Source organism: Cyclopterus lumpus, chromosome 21 (assembly GCF_009769545.1).
Source record: "Cyclopterus lumpus isolate fCycLum1 chromosome 21, fCycLum1.pri, whole genome shotgun sequence".
NCBI classification, from domain to species: Eukaryota; Metazoa; Chordata; class Actinopteri; order Perciformes; family Cyclopteridae; genus Cyclopterus; species Cyclopterus lumpus.
In genome coordinates, this window is record NC_046986.1 from 20,752,160 (window position 1) to 20,768,012 (window position 15,853).

The 15,853-nt window shown below is 44.8% G+C and overlaps 1 protein-coding gene across 1 annotated transcript; it reads right to left on the bottom strand.

Annotated features, from left to right (window-relative positions):
• Window positions 1–9,473: 9,473 nt before the first annotated feature.
• Window positions 9,474–11,595, bottom strand: gdf3 (growth differentiation factor 3). The gene is made up of 2 exons (XM_034562176.1): window positions 11,298–11,595; window positions 9,474–10,315 (listed from the first exon to the last, which is right to left on the bottom strand). Exons 1-2 carry the CDS (start codon window positions 11,593–11,595, stop codon window positions 9,474–9,476), a joined length of 1,140 nt encoding a protein of 379 aa, XP_034418067.1.
• Window positions 11,596–15,853: the final 4,258 nt, after the last annotated feature.

The window sequence follows — 15,853 nt, forward strand, 5'->3', positions numbered from 1 at the left end:
CGATTCTACAAAGTTAACAAAAGCCATGAAATAACTTCCTTCTTCCTGGACCGACTCGCAGCGACACGGGCGTCAACCGAGTGATATATCTGGAGGTCAAGGCGGACGTTCCACTTCCTGTCATGGAGCCGTCTCGCTGAACAGAGAGCAATCATCACCGATATGGCAAAAAGGATACGCATTAACCCGAAGAGGGTCGGCGAACCCAAGTCTGACTGTGTGACAGTTATTAGAGGCTCGTTAAAATCATATTTGTGTAAGAATTAATGGGAATGTGTTGAACTGCATCAGCGTGGCGCTGCGACTCGGCCGTACGGTTTGTAATTAAATACTCCCAACTGCTGCGGCCCCTCCCACTGCAAACACACACACATTCACACCTGGACACACACAGATGCAGGCGGTAGGGTCAGGGGTAATGGTGTCACCTCTACGTGTGTGTGTGTGTGTGTGTGTGTGTGTGTGTGTGTGTGTGTGTGTCCGGGTGAGGTGTTCAAAGTGTGTGTTGGAGGAACCTGCTGTCACCTCATTACAGGACACCGCCGGCCACAGCTCACGCTGACATCCAGCGGCCGTGTTTCACAGAGGTCTTTTTATTTCACCACCAGGAGTTCCTCTAAATGGCACCGTAAAGTTCTGAGCTCAGAGGTTTCTCCTCTCAAGACCCATTCGCGGAGCTGCTGGGGGCAACTTTCCCCGAGGAATGGAGAGAAGGATTAAAGAGAGTGCAACAACAACGACGAAAAGTTACTTACACTCTCTCAAATGTGTCAAAGAAGCCTTTTTGAGTATCTGAAGACATGTGTGCTGTACTCGTTTTGCAGTGCATTATTAATTATCCAATTCACCAATGGGATTATGGGCAAGATAACCCCATTTATGATTAAAACCCTGCTTGATATCGTTGGTTTTTGGGACACGGCAGCTATCAGAGGGACATGATTGGTGCGTGTTTGGATGATCGGTGTTCAGGGGGTCCACGCGGTTCTCTAGGAACCAAGACCTGATCCAGACCTGATCCATTTTATATGGGTATGCCGTCAGGTATACCAATGCTGGATAAGACCAAAGTGATGCGCCGTAATTTGTAGAACTGTTTTGTACGTCACCCACGTAATGGTGGACGAGGAAGTATAAAGACCTCAAGAAGGCCACGCCGGGGGGCGGGTGGGAGGAGTCTAACTGCACTGATCTTCCAGCCAGGAGACCGCTGTTCCTTGTCATTGTTGATTCATTCGTCAAGTAACTCACGTACTTTAGCCACGGCACTGGTTTTGTTACCAGACCTAACTCTGTGTTCATGGAGTTTCTTAAGGAAGATGGAAGTTTATTAGGAAAAGGAAATTGAGGAGCGATTCTCTGTAAGATATCATCCGAGCCTTTGTGTGAGGATACGTCGGGTTATGAACATATTATGGCTCATGGCTCGGACAAAGGAGGAGGAAGACACACACCACACGCATTTGATTGGAATTTTTTTTTTAAATATAATTTACTAAAGGAAACTATTCTCACACGGTGAAATGTCTGTGAATTGAGTAAAGCGGCACAAAGCACCAACGGACACCGTGCATGGGCTGAGTGCAGGAGGGGGAACGAGCAGGCCGGCTTTTAAAAGGCTTCCCAGAACAGCGGCCCAGGTGATGCTCCTCTCACGGATGACCTCCACTTAAGCAGAGTAGTTGAAGCAGGAGGCGGCGGTCTAAGTGGGTCATTTAGGATCCAGTCTGGAAGGTGTGAGCTATGACACGCTCTGCTGTTCACTTATTGATCGTCACACTGCTGCCAGGTCTCTTTCCGATCAGGGTGGGTGTTTTTTTGTTTTTTTTACGTTAATCCATGCGTGTCAGGTTTGGGAAGCGTTTCCATGGGCCCTATTGGGTCCAGGTCCAACATTTCGGACCCTAAAGTGTGTGGTGGACGCACAGCAGATTGCCCGGTCACACCAGGAAGCGGCAAAGTGAAATTCACTCATGCGACCTCGCAAGATAAGCTGGAAAGCTTGGTGACGGAGTGACTCCTTCAGTTGCACAACACACACTATATGATAGCTGTCTTCACTTTACAGACTGTCCCAGCACACACACACACACACACACACACACCCCGATTCCCCCACGGCCCTAAAACGTCTCTTTGACTCTGACAGTATGAATATGTATCTTAGTGTTCCCCACAGATGAGTGGATTAGACATTGACGTGTTTTTTTTGTTTTGTTTTGTTTTCCGTGGTCATTTGTCTAGGGCACAAAAAGAAAATGGGGAATGTTTGTTCGTTGTTATGGCGACAACCACATCAGCGGGGCAGCTAAGAGCGGAGATGGGAGCGGACGGATGGCTAGTTAGCCCGGTAGCTCGTCAACACAGTTGTTGCTCATATGGCGATGGCAACGTGCTTTCCTGCGCTTTGTGAGGTGTACTACGTGGTCGCTCGCTCTACGTTGTTCCTGTGAAACCTCAGTGAACGTCTTCTTTTTTATTTTTGCTTTATTTTCAGAAAAGGTCGATGAGAGCGATGACGTGTTATTCAATTAAAGAGACACCTTTTTTTCCCACTACTCATAGTCATTAGATTCCCTGTTATTATCAAAATATAGATTTTTTTTGTTCGCAGAGCAAAACATAAAAGAAAATTCTCATCAAAACATGATTTGGATTTCCCGCAGCGCGGCGATCCGCTGCGTCTGGCTTAGTCGGCTGTTGATTGTCCACACATGTTCCTACGCCTGTAAACATGTGACCGAAAGTTTAGGTTAGCATGTTAATGAGGCGTGTGTTACCGGGCAGGATACACAGTGATTCCATTATCATTGATTAGGTGACAGAGTGTGTGTGCCAAAAGCATGTTGGTGTGACACACACTGTAAAGGGATTAGAAGTATGGCAGCCAAGAAAAGTGTGTGTGTGTGCGTGCGTGTGTGTGTGTGTGTGTGTGTGTGTGTGTGTGTGTGTGTGTGTGTGTGTGTGTGTGTGTGTGTGTGTGTGTGTGTGTGCGGTGACAGAACATTAGTCAGAGTGCTTGTGCTATCAAATGGGGCATTACTGTACTCACCATGGAGGTCAATGGAACGATGCGTCTGTGTTTGAAAGAGAACGAGTGTCTCGCTGTCATCTTCGCCACTCATGGGATGATCTACTCGTATGAAAGGTGCTGCAACATCTAATGGAGGCTGTGAGCTCGCTTCGCCAACACTGACATACCGTATTCTCCCTTGGGGTTTGGGAATTTGAAAACCGTTGATGTCACCACTCATTGGGTAATCAAAGTCTATCTACAGTACTATCTACTCGAATGATTTCGCCTCCTGCCGTTAGCGTCCCGGCCCAATAAAAGAACACACACTCACCAGAACGATTCCCTGAACAGTGTTTCACTGTCTTTTTAAGTTTGGGATTCTCCGAACTTTGTATTGCCGGCAAGAATTTGCATTAATTTGAAGATGTGTTTAAGGTCACGATGTGAGTTTGATATTCCCTTTCCTTTGAGCTCTGTTTTTGGTCTCCACCCATTTATGAAGGCAATATTAGTCTTTTTAGCAGCTAAATGCTCCGTTGTGTTCGCCAGCCTTTGTGACATGCTCATTATTGATAGAAATGTTCAGAGACCATCTTTGTCTGGACAATATATTTTTATATATATATATATATATATATATATATTATTATTATTATTTTTTAATCCAATCTGTATGTTTATATTTCTCACACACAAAGTTAAGACATAATTGATATGACTTCGGAGTTTGAAATGTAAAATCACGTTTTGTTGTGTATATTTTTATTGTAATGTTTTACGAATGAATACATCTTTGGACAGAATCAGCAAACATTAATCGTGTGTGTAAGTGCAATTGAAGAAATTATGGAGCATTGCTTCTTGTGTTCTGATTGGGCCAATTTAAATGCTTTATTGACACACTTGATAACAGTATGAAATATTACAAACTTATAGTATATTAGTATTGAGCCCCACACCCACGTCAAACCAAATGGATATGAAGAAGAGAGCTACAGCAGCCTGTCAGCTCTGGGCTCTCAGCTGAAGCCACATTGCCCTCTGCTGGTGGGTAGAGGAACAGCATTTAGATTTTTTAGTAATTTCACTCATTATTTCAGCGTTAAACAATGTAGAAGCCCAGAGGCAGTATAATGTTGAAGCTGATCCAGGTGGAGCTGAATCTAACTGCTTCTTTCTAACATTTCGTACTTAAAAATAAAGCTCATTCAGTACTTATTTTACTTGCTAAATCTTTTACGTAAAAGCATAGCTCTTAGAACAATCTGAAATAACCTGAAATGTTGTGAAGGGAAGTAAAAATGTGCATACAATTGAAATACTAACATTAAAAGTACAAGCATTTTACTTGTTTTTGTTTTTGCAATGCCACGTCCACTACCGTAGAGTTTCTTGGAAGAGCACTGGTGTCTAAAATATCATTGTTGTTCTGTTATTAAGATGTCCCTTCCCAAGAAGACAGAGGGACTGGGAGACAAAGAAGAAGCTGAGTCATGCCGGCTCCATCTCGACTGGCATTGATTATTCATTTCTCATTGACTGAGCACACGTGGGAGAGCGAAGCTGCAGAGAAAGGAAGGAAGGAAGGGAGAGAGGAAGCCATTAGCCGATAACATCGGAACTCTGGTCACGACGCCAGTCAATGAAAGCAAGGATTTCGACAAAATGAGCGCGCGCGTATCCATTTGTATTGTTTGTGGTCAACAGGCCGTGAAGAGTACGCGCTTTTTAACGAGAGGAAATGCTCAATTGGGTTAGTCGGACTGACTCAGCAGCCAATTCCCTTAACAACCAGCTGTTAGCTTGGACAGCAGCAGAAACATTCAGTAGCCTGCTTGTTATATTGTTAGACCCTATTTAAATTATGGGAATAACAATCCAGGTGAAGGTTAGTGTGTATATATATATATATATATATATATATATATATATATATCTCACTGTCGCCTCACAGCAAGAGGGGCCCGGTTTCAGATCCCGGTCTGGGTGGTCCTTGCATGTTCCCCACGTGTCAGCGTGGGTTCCCTCTGGGTTCTCCGGCTTCCTCCCACAGTCCAAAGACATGCAGGTTAATTGGACTCTAACTTGCCCGTAGGTGTGATTGTCTGTCTCTACATGTGCCCTGAGATGGACTGGTGACCTGTCCAGGGTGAAACCCCGCCTTCGCCCCAATGTCAAGCTGGGATCGGCTCCAGCGCCACGCAACCCTAATAAGGATAAGTGCTTCGGATAATGGAATGGAATACACACAGTGCATCCGGAAAGTATTCACAGCGCTTCCCTTTTTCCACATTTTGTTATGTTACAGCCTTATTCCAAAATGGATTAAATTCATTATTTTCCTCAACATTCTACACACAACAACCCACAATGACAAAGTGAAAACTGTTTTTTGCAAAATCTATTAAAAATATAGAGAGAAAACATAACATGTACATAAGTATTTACAGCCTTCGCTCAATACTTTGTTGAAGCACCTTTGGCAGCAATTACAGCCTCAAGTCTTCTTGGGTATGATTCCACAAGCTCGGCACACCTATTTCTGGGCAGTTTCTCTCATTCTTCTTTGCAGAACCTCTCAAGTTCCATCAGGTTGGATGGGGAGCGTCGGTGCACAGCCATTTTCAGATCTCTCCAGAGATGTTCAATGGGGTTCAAGTCAGGGCTCTGGCTGGACCACTCCAGGACATTCACAGAGTTGTCCTGAAGCCACTCCTTTGTTATCTTGGCTGTGTGCTTCAGGTCGTTGTCCTGTTGGAAGATGACCCGTCGCCCCAGTCTGAGGTCCAGAGCGCTCTGGAGCATGTTTTCATCCAGGATGTCTCTGTACATTGCTGCATTCATCTTTCCCTCAATCCTGACTAGTCTCCCAGTTCCTCCTGCTGAAGAACATCCCACAGCATGATGCTGCCACCACCATGCTTCACTGTAGGGATGGTATTGGCCAGGTGATGAGCGGTGCCTGGTTTCCTCCAGACATGACGCTTGGCATTCAGGCCAAAGAGTTCAATCTTTGTTTCATCAGACCAGAGAATTTTGTTTCTCATGGTCCGAGAGTCCTTCAGGTGCCTTTTTGCAAACTCCAGGCGAGCTGTCATGTGCTTTTTACTGAGGAGTGGCTTCCGTCTGGCCACTTTACCAAACAGGCCTGATTTGTGGAGTGCTGCAGAGATGGTTGTCCTTCTGGAAGGTTCTCCTCTCTTCATAGAACACTGGAGCTCTGTCAGAGTGACCATCGGGTTCCTGGTCACCTCCCTGACTAAGGCCCTTCTCCCCCGATCGCTCAGTCTGGCTGGGCGTCCAACTCTAGGAAGAGTCCTGGTGGTTCCAAACTTCTTCCATTTCCAGATGATGGAGGCCACTGTGCTCATTGGGACTTTCAATGCTGCAGAAATGTTTCTGTACCCTTCGCCAGATCTGTGCCTCAATACAATTCTGTCTCGGAGGTCTACAGATAATTCCTTGGACTTCAACGCTTGGTTTATGCTCTGATATGCACTGTCAACTGTGGTACCTTATATAGACAGGTGTGTGCCTTTCTAAATCATGTCCAATCAAATGAATTTAGCACAAGTGGACTCCAATCAAGTTGTAGAAACATCTCAAGGATGATCAGTGGAAACAGGATGCACCTGAGCTAAATGTTGAGTGTCATGGCAAAGGCTGTGAATACTTATGTACATGTTATGTTTTTGTTCTTTATTTTTAATAGATTTGCAAAAATTTGCAAAAAACAGTTTTCACTTTGTCATTATGGGTTGTTGTGTGTAGAATGTTGAGGAAAATAATGAATTTAATCCATTTTGGAATAAGGCTGTAAGATAACAAAATGTGGAAAAAGTGAAGCGCTGTGAATACTTTCCGGATGCACTGTATATGTATATATTTCATCCTGAGGGGGGGGGGGGGGGGGGGGCGTACATGTGTGAAGCTGATGTCATGGATAATCCACCTAGTGGCCGTGTTGCCACAAGACATTTCTAAAAACAGACTGGTACCCTTCGCCCCAGACCCAGCGAGTGCTGAAGGAGCTCAGGGGGTCCCCGGGCTATGCCCCTGATGTAAAGATTACATATCATTTGACTCTGTGGCCTTGTCTGTAGCCGAGTGAAGAATTATTTGGGGGGGAGGGGGAGAGAGAGAGAGAGTTTTAGTTTGAGAGACAGTAAGGAAACACTTCTGAGGCTGCCTGTTTGAGATAGAGTGTGTGTTGAGGGCCCCAGAGGGTAAAGTGGAAATGACTTTGTCTTTGACAGCAAAGTGCTGTTGAACAGCCTGAGGCTTCTTCCTTTTCCTGTCTATCTCCATGCTGCTCCTCTCTCTCTCTCTCTCTTTCTCATTCATCTTCCGTTTCAGCTCAGTTGTGTTGCACCTCAGAGGACAATAAGAAAACAGCATGTTTTTTTTTTAAACTGGCAGAGCAATAAACAGGAAGGGATGCAAAAATATATAAATAGAATACTGAACTGTTTTCAGATCAAAAGTCTTTTAAAGTGGACACACCATGCTCATTTTCATGTTCATACTTGTAATTTGGGTTTCTCCTAGAACAAGTGCACGCTTTAATGTTCACAGAACACATTATTTTCCTTACACCGTTAGTCTGAATGTTCTTGAATTCGCCCTCCGACTGAAACGCTCCGTTTGGGCGCCTGTCTCTTTAAGATCCGGTCTGCCTTGATTTCACAAGTTCTCCAGGCTTGGGTGGAGACATTATGATGGGGAGGATTTTTTTCTGATCTAGGCTAACAAATGTCCTGGGTTGGTAGGGAACTTCAGGTATAGACGTATTTATTTATTTCATATTATGTCCCCTTAAATATATATGATAAGTTTGATTTCAGTATGTGGACAGAGCAAGAAAACAGCTTGGACATAATTCAAAATAATGTCTCACATTATTTTTACTAGTTAAATAAAGAATTAAAATGCAATTGAAATAATACTGTGAGTCATTTAAATGACAATATTTCAATGAGAAGTAGGTCCTTCTTTTGTGTCAAGACATTGCAGTTAAAATACTGTTGAAACAGCAATAATATGTAATCTACACATGTAAAAATGACCCTTAAAGGCTCTTCTTCTAGCTCTTTTACACGTTAAAGTCGGTTGGTCAATATCGATTTCTCCTATTGGTATATATGAATGTTTTAGGAGCTTGACCCATTCCTGGGACTTAAAGTGTGAATATCCCAGCCTCTGCTATTTTTGCCATATATATATATATATATATATATATATATATATATATATATATATATATATATATATATATACATACATACATACATACACACATTTTATATACATTTATATAAAATAGTGTAATGATATTGTGTAAACTAGATTTTTCCATATTGATAAACTTGAAAATGAAAAGTGTAACAGGTAAATAATGTTTCAGGAACGTTCTCACAAGAATAAAAGAGACTGTGAACCTTTACAGCCTTGATGTCACCATCACCCATTGGGAACGTTAGGGGGACAAACAGGGAGCCAAAAACTACTCACCGGGTCTCCTCTTCTCCCCTCGTTCACACCTCAAGCTCCCCCCCACTAATTACTACAACCCGTCAGCCTCTCCCGGTTGCTGTGGCAACCGGCCGTCGTCACGGCAACCCCAGTGGTCTGTCTGGCTTGGTGGGTTGGGGGGGTTGGCGGGGGTGTTATCAGGAGAAGAGGTGAGATAAGAGTTAATTTCTGCTTTAGTTGATAAAAGAGGAGCCGGTCTCCACACGTAGAGGCTCAGGCTGCTGAACTTCTGAGGATGTGAACAATATCATAACGATATCCATTTTTACAAGCCACAACAAGCAGTGACTATTACATTCCAAAACTTATGAGCTGGCACGATGACTGCAGATTCGGATATCATAACGTTCATTTTATTTTAAAGTAACCACTTCCAGAGCAGCATACAAGGGACTTGGGAGGAGGAAAGACGAGTGGCTCAGTTTCACATTAGCATTGATCCAGAATGTAGGGGAAGATTACTGTAAAAATTAAGCAATATTTCCAGAGACAAGGTTAAACTAACTTGTTGAAAGAAAAACTTGAGAATATATATATATATATATATATATATATATATATATATACACACACACACACACAAACAGTTTTCTTTCAACAAGTTTAACCTTGTCTCTGGAAATATTGCTTAATATTTTCAGTAATCTTAAATATAATATTAACTCGTCTGGGCCATGAAGTGTTGATTATTAAAGACGGCAACATCAGTGAATTTTTTTAATTTTTTTATTAACATCAGCAGTCATATAAAAAGATTCATCTACATATTTGGGAAAACAAACAAATACAAAATGTTACAATTCTTTAAAAAAAAATGTAGACAAAACAAACACATTGGACACTGATCTAAACCTAATCTGACAATCAGAACAGCATTAAGTCACATTAACTGGTGGATCGTTGTCAGAAATGTCCAACCCAATCCTCACCGACACCCGCACTCGTCCACCACCATGTCCTGGTAATGCCGGAGCACCACGTTGTCGTTGTTGTCGTAGTAGAGCATGGAGATCGGGGAGAGGTGGATGGGGACGCAGCAGGGCTGCGGCGTGCCGTGCGGGTCCAAGGAGTGCACCAGCGTCTGCAGGATGGCGTGGTTGGTGCCGTTCAGGCTCTCGCTGAGTGGGAACGGGCACTCGCCGTGGCAATAGTTGGCCATGTAGCCCTGCGGAGCGATGATCCAGTCCTGCCAGCCCACATCCTTGAAGTCGATGTAGAGGCGGCGAGCCTTGCACACGTTGCTGGGCGTCACGGGCAGGTGGACGGCGCTTCGCCTCCGCCGCCGCCCGGAGCGACACTGGTGGGGGTTGAGGGACACGGCCACCAGCGAGGCCTGGACCAGCGGCAGGGCGGAGGCCGGCTCCAGCGGTAGGGAGTTGCCGGGGTGGAAGGGAAGCAGCTCCTCCGGCTCCGCGTCGAGAGGCAGCAGCTCCAGCAGCAGCCCGTAGTTGCGCCCCGGTTTGCGCCAGCCCTCCGCCAGCGCCGTGAGGTCCACGGCGACGGATGTGGGCTCGTGCTGCAGCCGGACCGACTGGGACAGCAGAAGTCTGCGGCCGGCCTGGGGGTCGGCACCCCTCAGCGTGGCCCGGATCACTTGATACAGGGACACGCTGAGGGCCCGGGGCCCCTGCAGGAGCTTCCAGTGGAACGTGATCTCCAGCTGAGCCAGAGACAGCAGCTCCACAGGCTGCAGGACGGACATGTTGAAGTAAAGCTGCTTCTCCAGACAGGCCCGACAGCTGCTGCTCCAGCCAGATACCAGCCGGCCTGCAACAACACAAAATAAAATCAGCAGGGAGGAGAGTTGGCTTTCCATTCACAGAGGAACTTGAAATCATGAAGAATTAAGCAGTAGCCTACAACTAAGACACACGTACAGTATGATTTATTGCAAACACCTTAAAATAACAAGCCTTTTGTTGTTCGATCGTGCGTATTCTCTCTCACATATTATTTGGGCCACTGTAGGGCCGGTTGCCCCTTTTACATTGTAAATCGTATACGATCACTATGCAACCGGCACAATACACAAGTCTGTCTGTAGGTGTGAATGGTTGTCTGACTGTCTCTACATGTGCCCTGAGAGTGGAGGCCTCTTCAGGGTGAACCCTTCTCCCCAATGTCAGCTGGGATCGGCTCCAGCGCCCCGCGACCCTGAATAGGATAAGGGGTTCGGATAATGGAATACACAAGTCTGAAAAGTACAACCAATACTCCACAAGGATCGTCAACATTACAATAAGTGATAATCCTTTAGATTTCAATCCCGGGTTGATTTTGAAAACAAAAAAGGAATTGTGGTCAGGTTTTTTTTTTCTTCTTTCATGGAAATTCACCACAGACGCCTAGTTCATGATATATAGTACAAATACATATGAATTGCAATACTTGCATACCAAACCAAACCATAGTGCCAAACCCTTAATTCACCTTTGTGTTTCCTCCTTTGGCGATTTAACAGACATGCATTCAAAACTGTAAAGCTGTGCATGTTGATGCTGACCGTGCAGTTTCACACATGGGTAGGTCTGCTATTTATTCAACTTTAAATATTATTAATATTTTTTTTAACAACAAAAATGTAATCTCTACAGTGGACTGGCCAACCTGATTGTATCCATCTTAAAAACAACAACTATGCCTACATCCATTAGTTAAAGTATCTTAAAAGAACAATTAATACAAATAATGTAATAGTTGTATTTAAAAACATTGAGGGGTTAGATACACACGTCACGTGATCACCTACCTTGGTCTTGCACATAGCGGATGATGTTGCCGCGGACTCCGTACTCGGACACCGTGCAGGGGTCGCTCTCCTCGGCGTGGTCGCCCTCTGACCTTCGGAACATCCTCCAGAGCGCGGAGGGGACGTGGCGCCCCGGCTGCTGGCTCCCCGCGGGCCGAGGCCGCCCGGAGAGCCCGAGGGAGCCGAGGAAGAGCCGCTCCGGGCTCTTCGCCTCCTCCACCCGTGAGAGCGCGCACGAGCCGAGAAGGAGGAGACACGCCGCCGCCAGCAGCGCCACAGGAGTCCCGTGCGGCCTCATGGTTGTCTGTGGCCTCTTTCGGTCTCCGTTGGCTCCTCACCTGTAACGTCCCCCCGCCCCCCAAGTGGGCGGGGCATTTGTTTGAACCTCCCGGTGTGCAGCGGAACGGCTAATTATGCTAATGAGAAGCGGGCGGACATGCAGGTGATAAGGGGAAGGGGGCGGGCAGACTGACCTCAGATATCAGCATGCCATTTTAACATTGTTCAATAATGTTTTTGTAAACGTGTATTCTGAGTGTTCAGCCGTCCGGCTCTATGTCCTTACATCTCTATATTGTTTACTATCAGTGTGGGTTTACCAGCGAAGGTTTGCGTTATGGATGAAACCTCAAATACAAAACCATTAAAGTCATTAAAAACGATGTGTAGGATTTAGGGGGATCTGTTGGCCGAGCTGGAATTTAATATTGATAGGTATTTTTTTCTTTTGTGTAAATTCACCTGAAAATAATCAAATCGTTACCTCAGAATGAGCCCTTAGAGTTGCAGGGGTGACATATTTCAAGTTGACCGTGGCTCCCTGGACGAGAAGACAACAGGGCTTTTCCATCGGATTTTGGATAATTGCAGAGAGAAAGCATCGTGGATTATGATACCCACGTGCTTTGTTCAGCAAAATAATCTTCACAAATTAACACCGCTTTTGTGACGCTTGAAAGGCGAATGCAGTCGGCAGAGGGACACAACTAACACACTAGGCACTCGGGAGAAGTTCCAGATGGTTGCAAGCTGCGACCTCGCCACTAGATGGCGCCGAGTCGCACACGCTGCACCTTTTTTATTATGAATTATTTTTAGCGAAATTTATAAGTGCTATTTAAATAATACAGTTTATTGTAAACTGTTTTTCTTCTTCTCTTCTCTCTTTCACTTGTGTTATATTTCTGAATGGATTTGAAGTCACCCTTTGTCTCAGCCTTCTAAACCCTCACGATTAGGAATTAATATCACTTTAAAGATACATAAAAAGAAAATTAAAATGGGAAGGAGACTCTGGCTCCCCCAAGTGGCAGGATGACCCTGTTGCAGACCACACTGCAAAGTTTTGTGCATTCAGTACAGCGTTACAGAGTTACATAAACGCATTACATGAATATGACATAAATGAATAATGCGGTCTGATACATGTTCTTCACAAGGCCAAAGAGTCAGAGTTTCGAAAAAAAAGAAGTGAAGACGGGTCCCCCTCGACGCCCGAACACCACACACACACACACACACACACACACACACACACACACACACACACACACACACACACAAGGACAACGGTAGAGGGGTAGAGGGGCCCTAAACCTCGCCGGATTATTACGCACACGTTGGGCAGCATGCCAGCGCGCAGCTCTTACTACAAGAGTTTTAGAGATGTAAAATTAACTGCCGGCTGCATCCAGAGTATTTTTCCTCGGCATAACGAACCCACATCAAACCCACAGGACCGCACCGCCCCGGACCAACAACACTGTTCCCACTGGAACGGTTTCTTTACTTTTTAGTTATTGGCACTTGTAATTCATATTGGTCCACACAAACACTCTCCATCCATCTGATACCGGCCCGTCTGTCGAACTTTAAAAGTCATTGTGGCCCCTGAGCCAAAAGGTTTGCCCACCCCTGTCCTAGATGTTCAGCTAACGCAGCGTGCTTATTAGCGGGTGCAATGATAATGATGTAAATCTTTTATTTTTATTGTTGGTGTACATGGTTTCTCCAACAGTTAACTAGCTAACAGTGCAGTGACATGGGAGCCAGGGAAAAGGGACCTCGTCGGGAAACGAGTCCAAATTATAAACTTTATCAGAAGAAGGTTTATCCGTTTACCAATTTAAAAGTAACATACATCTCTCTTCTCTTAACAGATACTGTTATTAAAGAATGTCCACAGACGAGGGCCTCGGACGTGTCATCAGGCCCAAGTGTAACTATGAGCACTTCAGCCAAAGAAAAACGACATCATATGGATCCTGTTTGCGGTTCAATGTTCGATGGTTCATTGTTGTGTTCTGTTTAGTTATACATGTACACTTTAATTCAATAAAGTGATTTTGATTACTATCTGGGAAGTTCTTTTAGCCTTTGGGATACTGGTAATACATTTATAATACTTTAATGGACAAGGGTATGTATAGTGTACAAAGTAATATAGCATAGTAATAACAAAGTGTGCTTTCTTAGTACTTTGAATACGCCAAAAGTATAACTTTTAGTATACTATTACCACAATATTATATTTATAATGTGCGCGGGGTAATGTCCTGAAGAGATGTTTTGAGTTCAACGCAGAAGTGAAGGAATTCATGGAAGATGGCAGAATGGATGTTTCTGAACTTGATGATCCAAGATGGGTTATGGACGTTGCATTCCTAGTGGACATAACACAGGAGTCGAACACCCTTCACCTGAAGCTCCAGGGCCCTGGTCTCATCCATTTCACAACATGCAGACCTCTTGCGGAAGCCTTCAGTGGGGCTGAATATGCCTCTGCTGTTGGAAACCTACTGCAGGAGTTTGACCAGCGTCTTGCTGACTTCAAGGCACGCTGTGGCACTTTCCAGCTGTTTGCAGACCCCTTCTCAGCCGATGTGGAGAGTGTCCCAAGGATGTTGCAAATGGAACTTATTGACTTGCAGACCGTGATCTAAAAGCTAAACTCAGAGATGCACAAGGACAACCAGACATGACAATTTATGAGAGAATGACCTCCATCCTTCTCTGAGCTGACCTTCAGGAACCGTAGGTACCGCGAGAATTATGACTCAATACTTTGTATACGCCAGATTCACGGGATTGGCACTAAACAAACTTGATGCTAGTGACAAAGTTATGTTTAGCGAGCTCTTTTAGACTTTACTTGGTATGAATCATTGGGATAATGCTACGTTCACTCGACCACATGAGTTTACTCGCCCGACTATTTGTTGTTTATTCACGCCGCTTCATTCGCGACACTATATTAGCTCTGCTTCATTCACTCCGCTTCATTCGCGTTGATCCGTTTCATCCGCTCCACTATATTCGCGCTGCTCCGCTTCATTCGCGCTGCTTTTATTTGCGCCGCTTCATTTGTGTCAATCGCGCTGCTCCGCTTCATTCGCGCTGCTTCATTCGCGCTGCTTCATTCGCGCCGCTTCATTCGCGCCGCTTCATTCGCGCCGCTATATTCACACCCCTTCATTCGCGCCGCTATATTCGCGCTGCTCCGCTTCATTCGCGCTGTTCCGCTTCATTCGCGCTGCTTTTATTTGCGCCGCTTCATTTGTGTCAATCGCGCTGCTCCGCTTCATTTGCGCTGCTTTTATTCGCGCTGCTTTTATTCGTGCCGCTCCGCTTTATTCGCGCCGCTTCATTCGCATTGCTTCATTCGCGCCGCTTCATTCGCGCCGCTTCATTCGCGCCGCTCCGCCTCATTCGCTCCGCCTCATTCGCTCCGCCACATTTGTGCCGCCACATTCGCTCCTCTACATTCGCTCCGCTACATTCGCGCCGCTCCGCCATTCGTGTCATTGCTGTTATTCGCATTATACTAAGTAAACATAACTTTGTCACTAGCATCAATTTTGTTTAGTGCCAATCACGTGAATCTGGCGTATACAAAGTATCGAGTCATGACTCTTGTGGTACCCACGCTTCCTGAAGGCAACGTAGTTGAAGCAGGTCCTCAGTCTTCACTCATGATGCCACGCCCCTGTAGTTGATACCACGCCCTCCACACCAGATCCCAAAAAAAGATTTAAACCTGAACAAATAAGATTTGAAACTGTAAAAAACCTGCTACTGAAAAATGAACAGAACTGAATCAACATTATATTTTAACCCAACAAGATTTTTCATACACATTTCGTCTTTCGAAAACATTGTGGAATTTTTCAAAGTTCAAGATTAAAACTTTAATCTTCAGGTACAAATCTTTTTTTCAAACAAACAAAACAATTGGCCTGTATTTGGTCCCATACTTCTTCACCTCCTATCCTCTTCTATCACACTGCAGACCTGAGTCCTGAGTGTGACCGGCTCTCAGTTTTGGTTGATGAAGATGTGCTGCATCCAACAAGAACTCTGACCATCTCAGGCCAAATGGTGACAGTGAGAAAAGATAAATAATAAATAATTTCATTAAACCTACCTGATTCTAATCTCCATGATTATCAAAAAAGTGGTGGTTCAAAAGACAATATATATATATATATATATATATATATATTGGCTTCATTCACTTATTTTACCATTACAGTATTTGGGTGTCAGGTGTATGTACT